The 20,993-nt window shown below is 36.2% G+C and overlaps 1 protein-coding gene across 4 annotated transcripts in view; it reads left to right on the top strand.

Annotated features, from left to right (window-relative positions):
- ADGRV1 (adhesion G protein-coupled receptor V1) overlaps positions 1-20,993 on the top strand; it is a 546,992-nt gene that overhangs the window by 138,259 nt on the left and 387,740 nt on the right. For all 4 annotated transcript variants that reach the window (XM_004759095.3, XM_045074447.1, XM_045074448.1 and 1 more), the window contains exons 42-52: positions 230-371; positions 1,855-2,117; positions 3,664-3,839; positions 4,629-4,753; positions 8,220-8,377; positions 8,466-8,612; positions 8,954-9,061; positions 11,742-12,006; positions 12,754-12,876; positions 18,817-19,039; positions 19,363-19,567. In XM_004759095.3, the coding sequence (XP_004759152.2) occupies positions 230-371; positions 1,855-2,117; positions 3,664-3,839; positions 4,629-4,753; positions 8,220-8,377; positions 8,466-8,612; positions 8,954-9,061; positions 11,742-12,006; positions 12,754-12,876; positions 18,817-19,039; positions 19,363-19,567 (1,935 nt within the window). The remainder of the gene's footprint in view (positions 1-229; positions 372-1,854; positions 2,118-3,663; positions 3,840-4,628; positions 4,754-8,219; positions 8,378-8,465; positions 8,613-8,953; positions 9,062-11,741; positions 12,007-12,753; positions 12,877-18,816; positions 19,040-19,362; positions 19,568-20,993) is intronic.

Here is a 20,993-nt window from a genome sequence, read left to right as displayed (position 1 = left end):
TTATTCATTAGTCAAATGTTTACTTTATTCTCTTCTCCATGAATCTTACTTTTTAAACTTAATGTTGTCAATTTAAGTAAAAAGAGATAAAAAAAGGGAAAAGTCTTTTACTTTTATTAAAATAGCTTATTTCACATTGCCAACCAGATTGTATTTCTTGCCAAATATTCTATAAAAACTCATCAGTGTTTGTAAATATAACACCGTCTACTTTTACTTTCTTGACCAGATTCTTCATTTTGTTGATGGAGAAAGGTATAAAAATATTGACATTATGATTCTTGATGATGACATTCCAGAAGGGGATGAAACATTTCAGCTGATTTTAACAAATCCTTCACCTGGACTAGAGCTGGGAGAAAAAATAATAGGTATTTGATAATTTCTTATACAGTTCACTCTTATCATGCTGTTTTCTTGATATGGAGGTAGATGTAAAGGGATTAGAGTCTTCATGGTTTTCTGTGCTTAGAATAAAAAACGTTTTAAGCTAGACATTTTGGAATTCCTATGTCAGTATAACAGTGCTTCCAGTCTGTTGTGGTGTGTGTGTGTGTAAAACAAAAAGTGTTGGTAGAAAGAATATTAAATCAGTTTTGCAGCTATTACAGGTTTTATTTATTTATTTTTAAAATATTTTATTTATTTATTTGACATACAGAGATCATAAGTAGGCAGAGAGGCAGGCAGAGAGGGAGGGGGAAGCAGACTCCCCGCTGAGCATAGAGCCTGATGCAGGGCTGGATCCCAGGACCCTGAGATCATGACCTGAGCCGAAGGCACAGGCTTAACCCACTGAGCCACCTAAGCGCCCCTACAGGTTTTATTTAATTTGTAAATGTCTTTCGTTTGGAATTTTATTTCTGCTCTGTTTCCTATTGAACAGTAGAGGGAATGATAAGGTTTTAATGTTATCTCATTGTTCTAGTATTTCTGCATAGCAGTTGAAGTATATTGGTACCTAAGACATTATGGGAGCCATAATTCTTTGGTTGGAACAGTTTGACATGGTTAAGAAAGCTCATCTTAATTTACTGCTTGTTAGATATCATACTGACTGCTTGGAGAGGAGTCCTCAAACTCAAGCATTCCCAAAGAAGTCCTAATATAATTCTGTCAGGACTATGTAGCTTACATGCCCACCACCATGAGTAGGAGGAAGTCATTTCTTGTTGGTCTTTGTTAAGTTTACTTTATGCTTGTAATTTTCTATTTATAAATATAAAAATAGTCCTCAGAACAATAAGTGCTTTGACAGTGGGTTATTTCTTAAACTATGTACCATTAATCAGCCTTCAGACTATTTCCAAACTTTCATCAAGTTTCAAGAAATATTCTTATATGTAAATCTTAATATATGTTAGTAATCAAGATCATCTGTTGAGTACAGAGCTTATATTTTGAACTCTTACAATAGTTCAATCATTTTTCCTCTTGGTTTTCTAAGAAGACCATCATTTGGTTTAGAAGATGGTGTTAATTCCGACTCTTTCTTCCTATTGCTTTCTTACCTGTTACCTGGCTCATAGTTCCAGGACAATGCTGAATAGTAGAGGAATGGCAGGCACTGTTGTCTTGTTTCTGTATTAGTGGTGACCCTTTGGATGTTTCAACATTGAGTTACATATTTGTTACTGGCTTCTAAGGTTGAGGAGGAAGCTGCCTATTATTCCAAGATGACTGGCTATTTTTACGTCATGAGTAAATGTGATATTTTATTAAATGCTTTTTAAAATTTCCTTTGTTTTTAAGGTGATCTAGAGAAGAGTTGGCCTAGTTTATAGTGAAACATCTACCTCTAACTTATAACCCACTCTGTTTCCATTTATTGCTATAATATTTTTATTTCAACAGCCTTAATTACTATCCTTGCTAATGATGATGGCCCTGGAGTCCTATCATTTAACAACAGTGAGCACTTTTTCCTAAGAGAACCAACAGCTCTCTATGTACAGGAGAGTGTTGCAGTATTATACATTGTTCGGGAACCTGCACAAGGACTGTTTGGAACCGTGACCATTCAGTTCATTGTGACAGAAATAAATTCCTCAATGGAGACTAAAGATCTGACCCCTTCCAAAGGCTACATTGTTTTAGAAGAAGGTGTTCGCGTCAAGGTATAGTATAAGGCTTTAAGGAGAGTCAATAATGTTTATGAAAATTTTTTTCTTAGAGTAGCACCTCAGGTGCTAGGAGGAAAGAAAATGTACTCCCAGCTTAGATGACAGGTAATGATGATTAGATTACTGTGTGAAAATGTTAACAGTGCTGTCTAATCTGCATAGAGTGCTGCTAGAGAAATCCACTCTTGTTAATAGGGTAGTGGAATCTGCAAATAATAAGGAAAAAGTACATAGTGCTGTCATAAATATTACCTATTTAGTAGCATACTTCATATTATTAATAAAACATCAACTAAAGGAAACTCCAAGCCATTTACTGTTGTCACCAAACCCTAACCCGTCATTCTTTTGACCACATTTTCAGTTAACAAAATGTAATTTCTTACTTTAGCCTCCTTATGTGAGAGGCAAGTATCCTATGTGAATAGGATAGCTTATTGGAGAAGAAATGCTGGATTTAGAGTTAATTATAAATGTGGTTTTACTTATAGAAGTATACCTTCTGAAACTCCTTTTTTGTATATTAATAATTTTCCATTCCTGCAACCGAATTTTATTTTTTAAAACACAGTTTAGGTAGCTAATTGCATAAGCTTAATCAAGCCTGACATATAAAGTATAATAATTGTAAAGTAATATATTTTAAACAATTTCCTCTAAAAACAGTCTCTACCCAGTAATTAACTTTCTTTGGGATCAGTTTGTAAACACTTCAACATGTTTTTCAATTCATATTTATTTGAATGTCTGATTTTTTCATGTTCTAGGAAATTTGAGCCTCTAAGAATATATACATGTGTGGGTCAGTGACCTTAAAAATAAATATACACCAATGTGATCACCACTCAGATTAGTATATTGAGTGTATCTCTCCCAGAAGTTTCCTTCTTGTCTCTTGCCCTTCCTGGAGGAAACTACTTTCTGGTTTCTGTCATTGAGGACTCATTTTGCTGATTTTGAGCTTCATATAAATAAAATCATATAGTATTTACTCTTTTGTGTCTGGCTTGTTTTGGTCAACATAACTTTTGAGATCTATTTGGTTGCGCATATCAGTAGCTGGTTCTTCTTTATTGCTAAGTAGCCCTGCATCAAAGAGCCCACTATCTTTTTATCCATTTTTCTTTCGATAAACTTGTGAGTTGTTTCTAATTTATGCTTACTATGGCTTTAACTGTTTTTTTACAGTGAATCCTATACTAGAATGAGATTAATACAGTTACGTAGCTGGGGCAAGATTAAGAGTTAGCAAAAATCAAGATCTAAATTTGTTTTTTTAATGTTAATGTTGTTTTTAAATGTCATGAAATTTATTTTTAGACGCCCAGTGCCATATATCACGGCATTGAAAATCTTGAAAGTGGTAACTTGAAATAGTTGGGTACCTATTACATATCATGAGGATCAGTATTAAAATAGAAAAGAAGTGATGTTTCCAAAACATATTATTTTGTTGTCAAAAATGTTTAGCAGATCTGTTTGTATGTATGTTGCAGAAATACTGTAGTCTAATAACTTCATCTTTTGATTTTGTTTCCAGGCCCTACGCATTTCTGCTGTATTGGACACCGAACCAGAGATGGATGAGCATTTTGTCTGTACCTTGTTTAATCCGACTGGAGGTGCTAGACTGGGGGCACATGTTCAAACCCTGATAACGGTTTTGCAAAATCAGGCCCCTCTGGGATTATTCAGTATCTCTGCAGTTGCAAATAGGTACAGTTTATTCATAAGGAAATTGTCACTTCTGAAGCTAGGTAGGAAATATCTTTTGACATAAAGAAAATGGAGAGGGAAATTGATCTCTGACTATTTTAAAGGGGACTTTTAAAATGAGCTCTGGCAGATAGATCTGAGAGGTGTTATGCCCTCTTGTAACAAGGAGCATGAAAAACCTAATCATGTCCTGTACAGCAGTATTATTAGAATTCTTATTTCCTCAGAATTCACACTTTTCAGGTAAAGGCTTGCACAATTTCGTGTCTTCAAAAATAGTAAAAAGCAAGAAATAATATAAAAATATTTAGCTGTTTGAACCAAATGAATGACTCTCTAAGCATGTTTAACATGATTGTAGTTTGAAAATTCCTCTGGAAGCGACCACATATTTGGCTTTTTATTTCTTAGAAATACTCCAGTAGATCTAGTTTTAGGTAAGCTAAGAATTTCTGGATTCACCTTTTTTTGCTTTGTGATATGTTTTTAGTATATCTGAGAAGGAACTTAGGAATGACAAAGCTTTATTTATTTTTTATAATATATAGTATGAGGTTACTGGCTGTTTTCTTAAGATCATAGTATCAGATTGTAGTGCTTTTTTAATCCTCATAAATGAATACTTTGAGCTGTAGAATTTAATTTTCCTGCTGTATGAAGTTTGTGGATGGATCTTTCCATGGCTTATGTAAATTTAAAAGTATATTAAATATATGCTAGCAATGTGATACTTATATTTAATATGTAGAATTATATTCCTTTTCTGTTTTCTGCAATCCATTTTTTTAGAGCCACGTCTATCGACATTGAAGAAGCCAACAGCACTGTATATTTAAACGTGTCACGCACTAATGGCATTGATTTAGCTGTGAGTGTGGAATGGGAGACAATATCTGAAACAGCCTTTGGCATGAGTACGTTCAGTTTCTTGTAAAAACAAAATTCTGTAACCAAGAAAGATTGCATGTATCAGATGTACATGCTCCCCACCCCCATGAATTATATCTTATAGATCTGTTGAAAATGGAGAACAGATACCTAATTGTTTTATTGCAGCAGCATGTATTTATTGAGAGCCTATCATGTGCCAGGCATGATATTGAACTCATGGTGCTTAGAACATAGGAGGAGACAGAAATAAATCAAATAAGTTAAAACCAGTGTGTAGTTTAAATTTGAAATAAATGGGGGCACCTGGGTGGCTCAGTCAGTTAAGCATCTGCCTTTGGCTCAGGTCATGATCACAGGGTCCTAGGATTGAGCCCTGCATCAGGTTCCCTGCTCAATGGGGAGCATGCTTCTCCCTCTCCCTTTGCCTGCTGCTCCCCACTGCTTGTGCTCTCTCTCTCCCTGTCAAATAAATAAATTAATTAAATCCTTAAAAAAAAAAGTAAAATTAGAGTAAATGTTTAAAATGTTTTTTTAATTTATTTTTTATTTATTTTCAGCATAACAGTATTCATTGTTTTTGCACCACATCCAGTGCTCCATGCAATCCGTGCCCTCTCTAATAACCACCACCTGGCTCCCCCAGCCTCCCCCCCACACACCGCCCCTTCAAAACCCTCAGATTGTTTTTCAGAGTCCATAGTCTCTCATGGTTCACCTCCCCTTCCAATTTCCCTCAACTCCCTTCTCCTCTCCATCTCCCCTTGTCCTCCATGCTGTTTGTTATGCTCCACAAGTAAGTGAAACCATATGATAATTGACTCTCTCTGCTTGACTTATTTCACTCAGCATAAATGTTTTACATTTAAATGTTTTACAATGTTCTCTAAGTGTTGCAAGAACACAGGGAATGCTTCCCAGGGGTATCTCTGTTTGAACTACAACCGAAAGGTGAATAGGGATTGATTCTGCAAGGATCTGAGTTGGAGGGGCATGGAAGGAAAGTGAGAAGTTATTCAGGCACACAAGTCTAGAGGCATGAGAGAACGTATATGTGAAGAACTGCTGAGTGGGTGCTGGGCTTAGAACTAAGGGGGACTGTTAATTTGGAGAGCTGGGTAAGACCCGATAGTTTGAGAGCTTGAAGAATATATTATGCATGTTAGTCTTTATTCTAGACTTAATGTGGTTTAGGGTGGCAGGAGGGCTGCCACATTTATTTGTGGGGAGGTATGATCACATTCGTATTTCAAAGATACCATTCTTGGTACCATGCAAAGAATGAGTTCGCACAGAAGAAAAGCGAGGATGAAGGGAGACAAAGAAAAGTTCAGCCCAGGTGCTAGCTAGGAGTAGCATCTATCGATTCGGTATAAGGAGACACCAGAGATGATTCCTAGATTTCTAGTTTCTGTGGTTAGATGGAGAGTCGTGCACTTCAGTAAAAAAGGGAGTACCGAATGAGGACTAGGTGTTACTGTGGCAAGGAGAAGTAGAATGTGTGTGATTTAACACATTTTGAATTCGAGTTACTTTTGAGAAAAGGTTTCTCCAGACTCAAAGGGAAGTTTCTGTTGTGGGAGATAAATTTGGAAATCTGCAGCCTGTATATTGTATTTAAAGTCATGGAAATTGATGTAAAAACATGGAAAGCCGGACTGTAGGTAGAGAAGGGAGGAGGACCCAGACTGAACTGAGTAGGCTCGAATTGAGTTACTAAAGAGAGGAGGAGGATGTAGCAAAGGAGAGGGAGAAGACATGGTGAGAAACCCAGCGAAATGTGGGATAGTAGCCAGCAGCACAAGAGTGTTTGAAAAAGGAAAGGAGTAGTAACCGTGTCAGTTGCTGGTATAGAAGCCCAGTAAGATGAGAACAAAAAAAAATCCGCTATAGTTAGCAGTGGAGAAGGAATAAATAGCAAGAGCTGCTTGTATAGAGGGATAGGAGCTGAGTAACATTTTCAGTGGAGCCCTCCAATGTATTCCACTGTTTCAAGAGGTTTGACTGGGAAGGTAGGACTGAGCAAAGGTGGTGACATGGTGTAGGATTCAAGGGGTTTTTTTGTTCATTTTTTTCATTTGGAGAGACCTAAGCATATTTACATGTTGATGGAAAAGGCCTATTAAATAGAGAGAGATTGAATATTCAGAACATGAAGGAAAAGTAGTTCATAGCAAGTATGATTGGCAAAAAGGCAGGAGGAGGTGGGATCCAAAAGAGAAGGATTATTTCTACTTCAGAGTTATTTCATGATTGTTTGGGATCTGCATGCGTTTTTGGAAGTGCTTGTGAGAGTATGTGTTGGAAATTCTTAAATGTCACCATTGTTTATTTTTCATTCACCATCTTCCTAAATTATGGTAGGGAAATATTTGGCCAGATAGTCTGGTCAGGACCTTGATGTCAAGCATTCAGACTCAATGCAGAAGCTACAGTGTACCTTTAAAAGATGACAAATGGGAATGAAAAATACTGGTTTTCTAGGAAAGGAAATCACTAATGGATCGTACATATGAGGCATTGACATGATTCCTTGAACTGGTAATCTGAACATAATCAATAACTTAGTTTTATAGGACGTAGATTTCAACTTTGACATTTGTTCTTGCTGTTCACACCATTAACTAAAGTTTTAAAACAACTGCCTTTGGGAAGCTGATATAATGAAACATAGAGCTTTTTAAAAAAATTATTCTTCATGAGATAGGGATTTTTAAATTTTCTCTGTTTAAATGTAGTACAGAATTTTAGGACACATACCTGTGATAGTGTGTCGATTGAAAACTTGACAGCCATTTAAAGCAGGTGAGTTTGCTTTGGCATTCTTAAATATATAACATAGAAAGTGAGGAATCATTGGATGGGCTTAGTTTCAAATTAATAGTGTAGGTTTTAAAAAGCCAACATTTAGCATGTTTCTATAAAGCGATTTATTATTTTAAACATTCCTGAATTATATTTTCATCATCTTTATGAAAGTTAGTAAAAATCATTTTGAGCATATATTCCTTTAAAATACACATTTAGTATTTTATATTATTTTATTATTTATTATTTATTTTTAGAAAATATTTTATTTATTTGTTAGAAAGAGAGAGAGAGAAGAGAGAATGAACAGGGAGAGGGAGAGGGAGAAGCAGGCTCCCTGCCAAGCAAGGAGCCCAGTGCAGTACTTGATCCCAGGACCCTGGGATCCTGATCAGATTTAAAGGCAGAGGCTTAACTGACTGAGCCATCCAAGCATCCCACATTTAGTATTTTAAATACACTTTGGAAAAATCTACATGGGTGGAGTAGAGGTTTAACAATTTTTTAAAAAAAATTGTTAGCTTTAGTTATTTTTTAACTTTTCTAGCTTATATTTTCTCTGACATACACACATACCATAGAAGGATCTTTATTTCTGATAACAAACTCACTCATCTCACTGTATAAATGATATAAAGTTTTAAAGAGATTATACATTAACAAATCATGATTTACGTATTTCAGGGGGAATGGATGCGGTATTTTCCACAGTTCAGAGTTTTTTTGATGCTTCAGCTTCTGGTTGGTGTTTCTTTACTTTGGAAGATTCAATATATGGTATAATGTTAAGAAAATTGTCTTCTACTGTTTATCGATGGCAGGGGATTTTTATTCCACTTGAGGTAAACATCAGTCATTTTATAGTACATAAAATAAAATGTACATGTGAATTTTGAATCTCATGAATTATTGTTATTTCTTATTTCCTAGGATTTAAATATAGAAAATCCTAAAACTTGTGAAGCCTTTAATATTGGTCTTTCCCCTTACTTTGTGATTACTCATGAGGAAACAAGTGACAAAAAGCCTTCTGTTAATAGTGTGTATACATTCACATCTGGATTCAAATTATTCCTGGTAAAAAAAAAAATCTTTATTTTTTTTCTAGATTGCTTTATTTAAAGGAAAAAAATCAAATTTGTAAGATTGATTTTAACGGAAGATAATATATGTTCTATATTAATATGCAAAAGGTTTTTTGAAAGTTGATACACATTTTAGCAGAGTCTCTTAACCCAATAATATTTTTGTTTATCTTGAAATGATCCCTAGGTATGCCTACTTAGTGCTCAGAATGATTTTTCATGTTTTGAACTTCAAATACTAACTTATACTATTATTGTATTCAGAGATTTAGTAAAATTCCTGGTAAAATTCTCATTTAAATATTTATTCCCATGGTTTTGTCTTCCTTGCAGGTACAAACAATCATTATTTCTGAAAGTTCTCAAGTAAAATATTTTTGTTCAGACCATCAAGATTATTTAATTGTCGCAAGTCAAAGAGATGATTCCGAATTAACTCAGGTTTGATTGTTTTAAAGTGAATTTAAAAAATATACTGTATTTGAAACTCATCAAAGATGTAGTCTATAAGTTTAGTATAAAAAAAAACCCATAATTTGATTGTGGTAAAGTAGTAAAGTAGAATGTAGATGTTAATTAGTCACAGGTAATTTTTAAACAATGGAATTATAAATATTGTCTTCAAGAGCCAGAGCAAGTGTGTAATAATCATGAACATTTAATTAGAATTTAATAGTGTTAGAAAACATAATGGAGAAAAATCACCTAACTGGACAGATGGTGTAACTAAAAATTCATGATTAACATTGCCAAATGGGAACTTAACATCATCCCAGAAATTCCACATTTCTCAAGTAAACTACATCTCATAATGCTAATAATGCTTATTTGATAATCTTCTCACTCCTCGTACTCCCATACCTGCTTCTCTTCTCATTTTCGCTAATGACTTTGTTGACTAAGCTCCAGAAAGGAAGCTTGGTTATCTTGCCAGACCAAATTCAGAAACCTTTTAGTTTTATTCCTGTGTCCTGTTATGAAGCTTTCCTTCTGTAAAAGCCAGCTTCCTCCGGCCATCAGAAGGTTCGGTTATTCGGCGTGTCTGGCATCACTAGCATCTCTATCGGATTATTACAGTCCATGTAAATGGGGCTCTCCGTGCCTCAGAAGGAATTTCTCTCATCATTTCATCATCTCATCCCCTTCTGCTTTTTTTTTTTCCCCCTCTTTTCTCCCCTTTGTGGTAAGATACCTTGAAGGAATTGTCTACCTGCTTTATCTTACCTCACGGTCACTGATGACAGCTGGGTTGAATTCACTGGCTATTATTCTGTCCTTGTCTTAGGCTGCTTCCTGTTAGCTTGTAACAGTCACTTCATCCTCAGATTTCAACCACGTCTTCTCTTCATTTCTACACCACCACACATTCTCCTCCTGTCTCTGTGTGCTGCCCTTCTCGGTCTCCACTGCCACTTCCTTTTCCCTTTCCTGTACTCAGATGTTTTGGGGTTTTCCAGATTTCGTTTCAGTTCAAATTTCTTTTCACTTAACTCCAGGTATTTCTATCAGTTCTCTGTCTTAAGGTATCAGCTGTAGGCTGTCTTACACTTTTCTAGGTATCCTTTTCTCTAATTTCTAGACTTAACATATCTAACCTCTTTTTGGCATCTCCACATACATATATTTAAAGTATCTAAAATTTAACATATCCTGAACTGAATTTTGATTTTCTCTTTGAAACTTGTTGCAGTGCTTGGCTTTCATCTCAGGAAATGCCAACCTCTTAAATGCAGTTGCACAAGACAAAATGGTGGCTCATATCTTTCTTGATTATTCATTTTTATTCATTTACATCTAATTTATTACTCTTTCTGATGCTATCTCCCAGTAGTGTTTTGAATTCAGATATTTCTTTCCACCTCTGCTTCTCTCTCCCAAGTCCAGCTCCCATGATTTCTCTCTCACATTGTTGGAGTTGCTGCCTAACTGGTCTCTGATTTTCTGCCCTGACTCCTCACATCCATTCTCCATCCAGGAGCTGGAGTCGCCTTCTAAAATATTATTTCATATTGTTCCTCATTTTAAAACTATTCGATGATTTCCAATTATACATAGAATAATTCTAAGTTATTTAATGTGGACTATAAATAGTATAACCTTAGTTCTTTATCTACCCAGCTCAGGACCAGATTGCGTCTGTTGTCCTGATGTGATTGTTAAGTATTGTGCCTTTTGCTCTATAAAGGGTCCCCATGATGCATTATATGGTCATCCTGACAAAAGATACCTCATGACCTTACCTCTCCAGTCTTACTGTCTTCATTCCCTCAGGCCAGTCAACTTCCTTCAGGTTGACTGGTCTTCATTCAGCTGATGAAAAACATCTTCTGCCTTAGAAACTTTGTTGTGTTGTTCTTCGTAACTTTGTTTCCCTAGTGACACCCATAATTCTCTATCATATCCCAGTTATTATCTTCAGCACTTGTCTCAATTGAATAATCATACATTTATTTAATCAGTGATGTGTTTATCATTTGCCTTTTCCGAACAGTTGGTAAGATCCATAAGGGGTGAGGCCACTCTATCCATAATGCCTGCAAAATGTCAGGCTCACATATATTCCCAATTGTTGACTAAATAAATACAATTCTTTGTGCATTGATGAGATTGTATAAGAAACCAGGTGGATTCAGGATTTTCTTTTAATTTTAAATAATGAACACTCACCTTAAAACCTTGTGTACATTGCCACCTTCAGGACTAAAGAGTTTTGGTGTTTCTTTTTATATTCAGTTGCTTAAACAGTGGGTAAGGAATGATATTCAAGCATCAGAAAGTTTCTTATCCAGATCTGAATTTTCATATTCAGATGACTTCTCTCCTGGTTTTGGCTTTCCCTTTCTCTTGCTGTGGCCAACCCTTACCCATGTTTATATTTGAAATTGATTCATTTTCACGTAACTTCTTTTTCACTTATTGCTGTGTGTGAAGCGTGTGCACCTACGCAGATTAAAAAAAAGGAGAGAGCAGTGAGAGATCATCAGTTTTGGTATTTTCTCATTTATGAAAGTATCCTAACTAAATAAAGGGGATTAGGAGAGTAAATATATGATATTGTTTAAACTCACATGAGCGCTAAGGGCCTAGTTACAAAGGGTTTGTATTTGAATATTTCCCACAGGTCTTCAGATGGAGTGGAGGAAGCTTCACGTTACATCAGACGCTGCCTGTCCGAGGCGTACTGAGCATAGCCTTGTTCACCAGAGGAGGCTCTGTGTTCTTAGCCATTTCCCAGATGAATGCCAGGCCAAATTCCCTTTTACTCAGATGGTCTGGCAGCGAGTTTATTAACTTTCAAGAGATGCCAGTCAATGGGACAACACAAGTTGAGGCCTTGACTTCAGGCGATGATATTTATTTAATTTTTGCCAAAACTGTCTTTCTAGGTGAGAAGATAATAGTGTTTTTACTGTATGCATCGTTGTCAGAATTATCTAGCATTCACGTAATATGTTCTGTATGAAAACATGTAGCTCTTGGAATAATTTTTTGTGAGTCTATTTCTTGATGGATAGTGTATTGGCTGTCAGCTGCAAGTGGATTTTGGGAAAAAACTCATGTTATAAGTGACGTGTATAGTCTTTAGATGATGAACTACTGCTTTAAAGTTTTATTAAAATAAAATTTGGGATGGGCATGTAAAATGGAAAGATCTCTGAAAAAAAATCTAAAGATCTTATATCCAAAATGCAAACAGTGACATTTTTTGGGACTATACTTGGGGATCCCTTAGGTAAATTAATAATAATAATAATTAGCACTCAGCAACTTTTGGTTAAGACTATTTGAAAATATTCTCAATACAAATACGCTTTTTTTTTCTGCCTAGTGGAACTTGCATAGGTAAAATTTCAACATTCCTAAAAAAACAGAACTTGTGTTTCTGTTCTTTCTTTAATATCAGATCATGATGAATCAGTGGCCAGCCATATATGTACTCCATGTGGTAAATGTGAAAAGACTTTTGAAGTGTTTCCTACTAGGTTGTATTTTTGCTTAACTAAATGAAGTTGGAGGAATATCCTACTAAATTTGTTTTTTAAATTAATTTGATATCTTTGTTAATTTTTTTTACTGTGTAATTTTGTCATTTTTTTCCCCTGTAACTTTTGCCTTTTATTCCGTTATTGTAGGAAATCAGAATTCAATTGATATTTTCATCTGGGAGACAGGACAGTCCTCTTTCAGATATTTTCAATCCCTGGATTTTGCTACTGTTAATAGGATCTACTCCTTTACACCAGCTTCAGGAATAGGTAAGGGATTTTAAACTGCTAACTAATCTGAAATGCAGTGTGGAAACCTAGAGCAATTTTAATCAAATTGATTTGGAGATATTATCACATTGCCAGACACTAGGTATTTTAATAAGGATGTAAAATCAAGATCTTAATAGAAACATCTATCGAAATCCCAGAAATTCAAAAGGACTAATAGTTTTAAAATGGGTATTTGAGCTTGAGAAGAATCAGAATAACTGAAATATAACAAAATCTTAGTGAAGGATATAGTAAGGTAATGTATTTCTTTTGTTTAGAGAAAAGTGAAGAGTGGCATTACATATAGTAATATGTTTCAAAGATGAACGTATAAGAGGATAATAGGTATCTGCCTTGAAGTCTTTTTGAAAAGTCAGAAAATGATGATAAGAACTCTGCGGTCCTTTTTCACTCTCCCATCCTTCTTCCAGTCTGGTCCTTTCTTGGTTTTCTGTACTTTAAGTCACACTTTAGAAACATAAGCAGTAGTTTTATTCACAGTGATTTCCAAAACAAAGTTTGTTAGTGAAAAACCAAGGGGTGAATGTTGTCTGGAAGGCCATAGGACCATTTCAGAGTTGGCAAAAAATCAGGTGGTGGGCCCATCGTAATAAGGCTTGGAAGGCTACGGCAGTGGGTGTGGTGAGCCTGTGGGGTGCCTCCCAGAGCCAGGGGCATGCTCATGAGTCAGCATATCTCTGTTTGATGTGCCCAGAGGTAGCTAGCAGACAAACCAAGTGACTCAGCCCGTGAGTCTGGATAGATTAAAGTCCTGCTTTTAAATTGAGACATAGTGATTTTTTTAATGAATTAAACAGCACCATTTATTGATTAGACGTTCTATGTAAGTCAGTGTTTAAAGTTATGAAGAATTCCTTGCCTTCAGGGGTTTAATGTCTGGTTGGAGAAGCAAGAAGAATATTAAGACAATAATTCAAGATTCCAGTCCCATTTGCTCTGTGAATGGTAGAGTTGAAGTGGGTAAGAGGTCTCAGAGTAGAACGTGAGCTAGGCCTGGGTAGGCTGGTATGAAGTGTTGTGGGTAGAGGGAAAGATGTGAGCAAAAGAGAAAGGTTGAAATATACGACATTGCGGGCACAATGAGCAGACTATAGTGGTGGGGACAGAGGGTTTGACCCAGAATGTAGTGGTGGTAAGGTTGGAAACATAGACACTAACATCCATACAAGGAAGTCTGGAATGTCAGGCTCAGGATTTGATCTGTGTTTGGATGGTTCAGTGGTTCCCAAATATTTTTGCCTTAGAAACTTTTCATCCTCTTAAAAATTTAAGGATTTCATGTAGATTCTATCTACTGATATTTATTGTATTAGAAATTAAAAAGGAGAAATTTTAAAGATACTTACTAATTCAATTGAGAATGATAGCAATGAACTCATCACCTGTGAATGAAAGTAGCATGTTTTATTTTTAAAAAATATATTTTCCAAATGAAACTTTTGTAAGAAGGGTGGTATCATTGTTTTTGTGAATTTCTCTAATGTCTGGCTTAGTAGACAACACCTGGATTCTCATGTCTTCATCCGTATTCTACATACTGTAATATTTTTGGTCATATAGCCTGTAGAAAATCCCACAAACGTTCATGAAAGAATGAGAATTATGTAGACTAATAACGTCTTAGTGTTAGTACAAAAATAGTTTTGACTTCACAGACCCTCCTAAAGTGTCTCAGTGACTGCTAGGGGTCCGGGGACTATACTCTGAGCATTATTGGGGTAGAGAAATCCTTAAAGGCATTTCAAAAGCAAGTGATGATTGAAGGCATGTTTTATAACTCCACCTAGCTTTGGTGTGTATAATATACTGGATGAAACAATTGGCAACCTCCCAGGCAAGATTCCATATAGAAGCCTCTGTAGGTGGTTAGAGACGTGGTACTGATGAAATCGGTTAGAGGTTTAGATTTTGGAAACATCGATGTATGTCTCCAATCTATAAAGTAAAATCTAAAATCTATGAAGTAAATGATAAAAGCCAAAATCTGTAAAGTAAGTGTTACTGTGAAGAGTAGAGGCTTTAGCACAAATGCAAGAGTCTGTTCTTGTTGTTTTTCTCCTAGGTGCCTGGCTGCAGTTTTCTGTATCAGGCACCATAATCCTTAGATACTATCTTCTGCTGTCGCCTCCACTGCTAACCAAGCATCGGATCTTATGGATCTCTCACTTTTTGTGTATTATCTATCTCACTGTGCTTTGTTTCCCATATCCCCTACCCCTCCTCAGCCCTGTCTCTGCACCACGTTCTCCTAGACCCTGGTCTCCTTGGATCTGGACTATTGCATCATTATCTGCCCTCCACTCCAGGTTCACTCTGCTGTCAGCGTCCTGTGTCTATCTCTGTTCTGAACGTCCTCTCCATAAATAACTTCTCTTTATTTGTCAGACTCTGACATGCCATGAAGCTGTGATGTTATCCTGTGAAATACAGTTCTGTGGCTTTCTTATCATTCACTCAGCAATTGATTTACTACATAAATTATGTATCTTTCATCATGTATTTGTTTAGTCGGTGTCTACTTGTCCTTTAATTTTGAGGCTTTTTTATTTTTGCTTTTCCTATACCTCAAGCGTTCAAGTGGACTAACTGTATCTACTTGAGTCACTTATTATAATTCAAAATAGTTTCCTAATGAATGTTTTTAAGGATGACAAGTGCTGCCTGAATGGGCTGTTAATTGAAGTTATAGAATTCCCTTTAAAGATTTTTAAAGAAATAGAATAGGCACACTTTCTAAAAGAATTTATGAAAAAATTCTGCCAGAGGCTTGTTAAGGGACCCATTGTGAGGTCTTTTTATTTCTTTTGTTTCTGTGACTTGAGGTTGTAGAAGTATGAAAAGATTATGAGTAATTATTTAGAATGGCTTATTATAGATCCCCTGAAAGCTGAAATTATGCATTAAATAATATTCAAGGACTTTCTTGTTTTGAATATGTCAAATATTAGATTGGAGCCATGGCTGTGAGGATTACATATTTATTCTGCTTAATGACTTGACAGAGATTATTGGGTAGAAACCGAATTCTTTAAATGGAAAAGGAAGAATGAACGTGACAAAGGCTGCAAGGACATACAATCTTATCTTTCCCTTCTTCCTTCTTTCCTCCATTCTTTAATAGATTTTTAAAATGCCACTTACCTACCCGGCATAGTGGTAGGCCTTGAGGAAATAAAGGTAAACAAATTCTTGTACATCCCCTGCCCTGAAGAAGTTTTAACATGTGGTAGGGAAGGGAGACATGATGTATAATAACACAAGTAAGTTTCTAACTACAAACAGGTAACTGCTCTCAGAGGAGAAAGTGCTCTACTCCCACAAAATGGAGAAAACTTGACCAGGTCTAAGGGAGGCCCAGAAAGCTTCTGTAAGGAAGAACCATTTAATAATTCTACTTCCCCTTCCCCTTCTCCTTCTTTGCCCAACACTCTCCGCTTCACCAAAACCGTCACCTTTGAAAATCATCATCTGTGGAAATCATTTCGAGGAACTCATCACTCTTCATCCCTGTGTAGTCACCATAAGAAGCCCAGGCCCCCTTGGGAGAAAGTGACTCATCCCATCTGGTCTGTGTGTGCTCTGGACCACAAGAGCCCTAATTTCCAGACGAGGGACTCAATTATCTCCCTGCCAACTCCCCAAACCCTTCCACAGCATCCCCCAGAACAGTTATACTCTGGAACTTTTCTCAGAATGCCCCTCATCTCCTTGCATTGGAATCCCGCCCTATCCTGAGGGCACTGCTTCCCTCACAGCCCTGTCTGGCTGTCCTCTGTGTTACTGGTTTCTTCTCCCAGATCTCTTAAGAGCTAGTAATGCTCCCTCTAGCTTTCTGTCCTGGGACTTCTCTATGTTCACTCACTCCTTAAATAATCTCAGCCATTTAGGATACTTTGTTTGTTTATAGTTTTGTTAACTGGAAGGGAATTCTATAATCAGTAACGGTTAAAATTCTGTTCCCCAGAGTAGACTTAAGGGTTTTTTTCCCTTATAAACTCCTGGCCCTGTTCTATGATCTTGAACAGTACAAATAGCTATTTTCTGAGAAAACACTCTCTGCATACAAAAATGCAGATTTGAGCCCCATGCATTTCCTACTCTGAATGTCTAATTACCTATTTGCTACCATCTCATACTTTTCTGGTTGGGAGGAAGTGAATAGGGTATATCTCTAAGAATTAAGATACATAATCAGTGATGCTCAGAACACTTCATGATTTTGGTTGAGACTGTAGATCGATTGATTGATTGAGATTGTAGAATCATTTAAACTTAGGAGATCTTGAGGTCCATCTGAAGAATTTGCTCTTCACTGAGTGTCTTCAGTTTTACAGAGCTTTATGAAAAATATATGATCATTTTTAAAAACCAAATCTATTAATAACATTTTTCTTCATTTTTACCTTTTATGCAACAATTACTAACTTGCAATAGTACTTAAATAATTACCATAAGTAAACATAATGAATAATTCTTGATATTTGATATTTTAGAGTAAGAATATGGATCTTCCATTGTAACCTTTTAGGCTAAAATTTTCATGGTTTCCAGTTCTGTGTGCTTTTTTTTTTTTTTTAAGATTTTATTTATTTATTTGACAGAGATCACAAGTAGGAAGAGAGGCAGGCAGAGAGAGAGAGAGGAGGAAGCAGGCTCCTTGCCAAGCAGAGAGCCCGATGCAGGGCTCGATCCCAGCACCCTGATATTATGACCTGAGCCAAAGGCAGAGGCTTAACCCACTGAGCCACCCAGATACCCTGTTTTAATGTTTTAATAAGCAAATCCATCTTAGTTCATATCTTTATATTCTGATGTGTTTCTTTAGGTACTGGAATTTGTGCATGTTTCTGGTTGATTTCTCATGCTTCTCCCTAGTTTTAAGTCTGAAGATTGCTTAGTGGCCTATACAATGTAGTAAGCTCCCTGACTCCAAATTTCCCCTGCTATATAGTGTATAAGGTTCTTTACCTTCCATATTTGCTAATATTTGCCATTGCATTGAATCATTAAGAGCATCTTTTCCTACCAACTTTTCAAAAAGCATTGGCAACATATACTCTGAGATCAAAGATTTGTTTAGATCCTTTGGCCTAATTACTACCTTTAAGAATTTATAAAGTGAACAGGCACCTTTGTGGCTCAGTTGGTTGAGCATCTGACTCTTAATCTCAGCTCAGGTCTTGATCTCAGGGTTGTGAGTTCAAGCCCCACACTGGGCTCCATGCTGGGTATAGAGCCTAGTTTAAAAAAAAAAAAAAATCAAGTGAAAAGAATTAATAACTTTCTCTAATTAATATTGAAAAATATAAAATAATGAACAATGTAGAGAAATTAAGTATATTTTGAAGATCAGCTCTATAGATTATGCATTAAAATCATAAATTTGAATGCTTTGTAGTGACACCTATGAAGTGCCATATAAATATAGGATTAAGCTTCTTAATTAAGAATTTTTTTGTATTTAGTCTGTTTATAATTATGCTTATCATAAATTGTTATGGATGGTGACAGGAATGGAAATTATAAAAATGAAGCATTTATTTGTAGGATTATACATATTTTTCACTTTTAAAAATATCCTACCATGCAAAATATTAAATACTGAGTCCTAAATACTGAGATGAATAAGAGTCCACAGTCCATTTGAGCTTTACTATCCAGTGGTTTCTTATTTATTACGTGGATTGTGGGTTTACTGTTAGGCTGGTTGGGTCACTCCACAGCATTTAAAAAATCGCTATTTACATTTAGTTATTTCAAATAGTATTTCAGTTTTCAGAAATCAGCTCAAATTTAATTAACCCAGAAATCAAAATAGAACTTTAAGTGTAGAGAAGTTTTGCTTTAGTACCATGGTGGGGCGTGTGCGGTGATATTCACGTCTCACTGTAGTTGCCTTTTCTTTCCTTTCCATAGTCCACATCCTTCTTATTGGCCAAGCTACGTCTGCTCTTTACTGCTGGAATTCAGAGCTGAATCAATTCTCTTTCATTCTGGAAGCCCCTTCTGCTCATGATGCAGCTTCTGTTACAGTAAAGTCCTTTAATTCAAGCAAGAGTTTAATTGCTCTAGTGGGAGCTGTCCACTCATACATGTATGAGCTGGCCTACATCTCGAGCCAGTCTGACTTTATTCCTAGGTAGGTTCAACATTTTATACGAAATGTCTTTATGCTCACCATAGTTTTATGTGGCACCTAATTTCTAAGTGTTTATTTAGTGACCGGAAATATACAAAATATGAGTAATTTATAATCTAGAAATTTGGTTATGTTCCATACTTCTTATATCTATGTTATGAAGTTCATCAGTATTATGAACAATTATATTATAATTTTATTTATGAAATATGATTTTTCCAAATGTTTAATATTAATCAGTGTTCTGAGAGTTTTATGTTTTTGTATATGTATATACCTGATATTTGTAGCAGCTGACTTATTTGGTATACTTCTTATGCTAGTTCAGGTGAACTGATATTTGAACCTGGGGACAGAGAAGCTGTAATAGCGGTAAACATCCTTGATGACTCAGTTCCAGAGGAAGAAGAATCCTTTAGAGTTCAGCTTAAAAATCCCAAAGGAGGAGCAGAGATGGGTATTAACAGTTACGTAAAAATAACTATTCTGTCTAATGATGATGCCTATGGAGTCGTTGGATTTGCTCAGGTAAAGGTCCCACACTTAGAAATCAAAATGACTTATTCAATGTCTTTATTTATTTTAAAGCTTTTATTTATTTATTTATCAGGAGAGAGGGAGAGTATGGGAGTGGGGCAAAGGGCAGAGAGAGAGAGGGAGGAGGGGAGAGAATCTCAAGCAGACTCCTTGCCGAGCACAGAGCCCAGTGTGGGGTTCGATCTCTTGACCCTGAGATTATGACCTGAGCTGAAACCAAGAGTCAGACTTTTAACCAACTGAGCCATCCAGGTGCCCCTGTTCATTGTATTTATATATCAGTTGTTGTCAGCAGGCAGTCCTACTTTGAGTATCTTCATCCTTTCTCCTCTCTTTCCCCATTTCACCCCCCAACTCTGCATTTTATGGTGAACTTTCCTGATGTCTTATAATTTATATTCCTACACACAGAAGCCTCTGAATCAACTTGTCCTAAACTTTTTTATTATACTGATTCCTCTTACAAGACTGAATTTGAAATGTTGCCAGTTGACCTTGGTCCTGGAGTTTGGCTCCACTATTAGCCTCATCTCTAGGAAGTAATGATAAGGCAGATTCTGAATAGATTATATACTGTGTTTTGTTATGTGTATATATCCCCTACAAATATGTTACTTTCCTTTGTGTATTGAAGGAGAAGGGGAGAGAATGCGTGTGTGGGGGGTTATGTTTTAACTATACCTGCATTTTACACATGGAGGTGCTTTCTCCTGAGGAAAGAGAACTATGTGGATCTTACCAGGTCGACTTCCATGCTCCGACTTCCTATTCCTTTACCCATAAGCAAAAGGACACTCTCTATATTGCATCATTTAGCCCTATTGGCCAACTCTATCTTGATTTCCTAACTAAAGTTAAGAAAACTGCAGTTTTCATGCATTGTTCTCTGAAATATTCTGCAAGTAAGGAAAATTCAACTAAAAGTGGCTTAAACACCAAAACCATGTCCACAGAGAAGATGGGCTTTGGGGTTGGATGGATACTTTACTGTGTCACCACGACCCAGATTCTTTCAATTTCTCCACTTTGCCAGCATAAAGTTGCTTCTTCATTTGGTTGTTCGAAAGTTGGTGTTATTGTTAGGGCCATTGCCTTCTTGTTTATGTCCCTTTGGGGAGAAGGAAATGTGGCACTTGGGGGTGATGAAGAGATTTCCCAAAAGACTCTGGAAAACTCTTCTTAGGTCTCATTGGCCAGAACTAACAAGGGCACTCATTCATCTGTTCATTCATTTATTCATTCATGTAGCAGTTATTTAACAGACACCTACTGTGTACCAGATACTGTTTCAGATGCTAGAGATATATCAAGAAGTAAAACAGTAAAAAATCCCTATCTTCATTGTCCTAAGTCATGGAGGAGGCAATGGGAGACAGACAGTAGTCAGAGACATGCGAGACATCTGTACTCGGTGTGA

Source organism: Mustela putorius, unplaced genomic scaffold, assembly GCF_011764305.1.
Source record: "Mustela putorius furo isolate JIRA1106 unplaced genomic scaffold, ASM1176430v1.1 tig00537350_pilon_pilon_pilon, whole genome shotgun sequence".
NCBI lineage: Eukaryota > Metazoa > Chordata > Mammalia > Carnivora > Mustelidae > Mustela > Mustela putorius.
The sequence above is the reverse complement of the archived record's forward strand: the minus strand, read 5'-3'. Positions and strand labels throughout refer to the sequence as shown.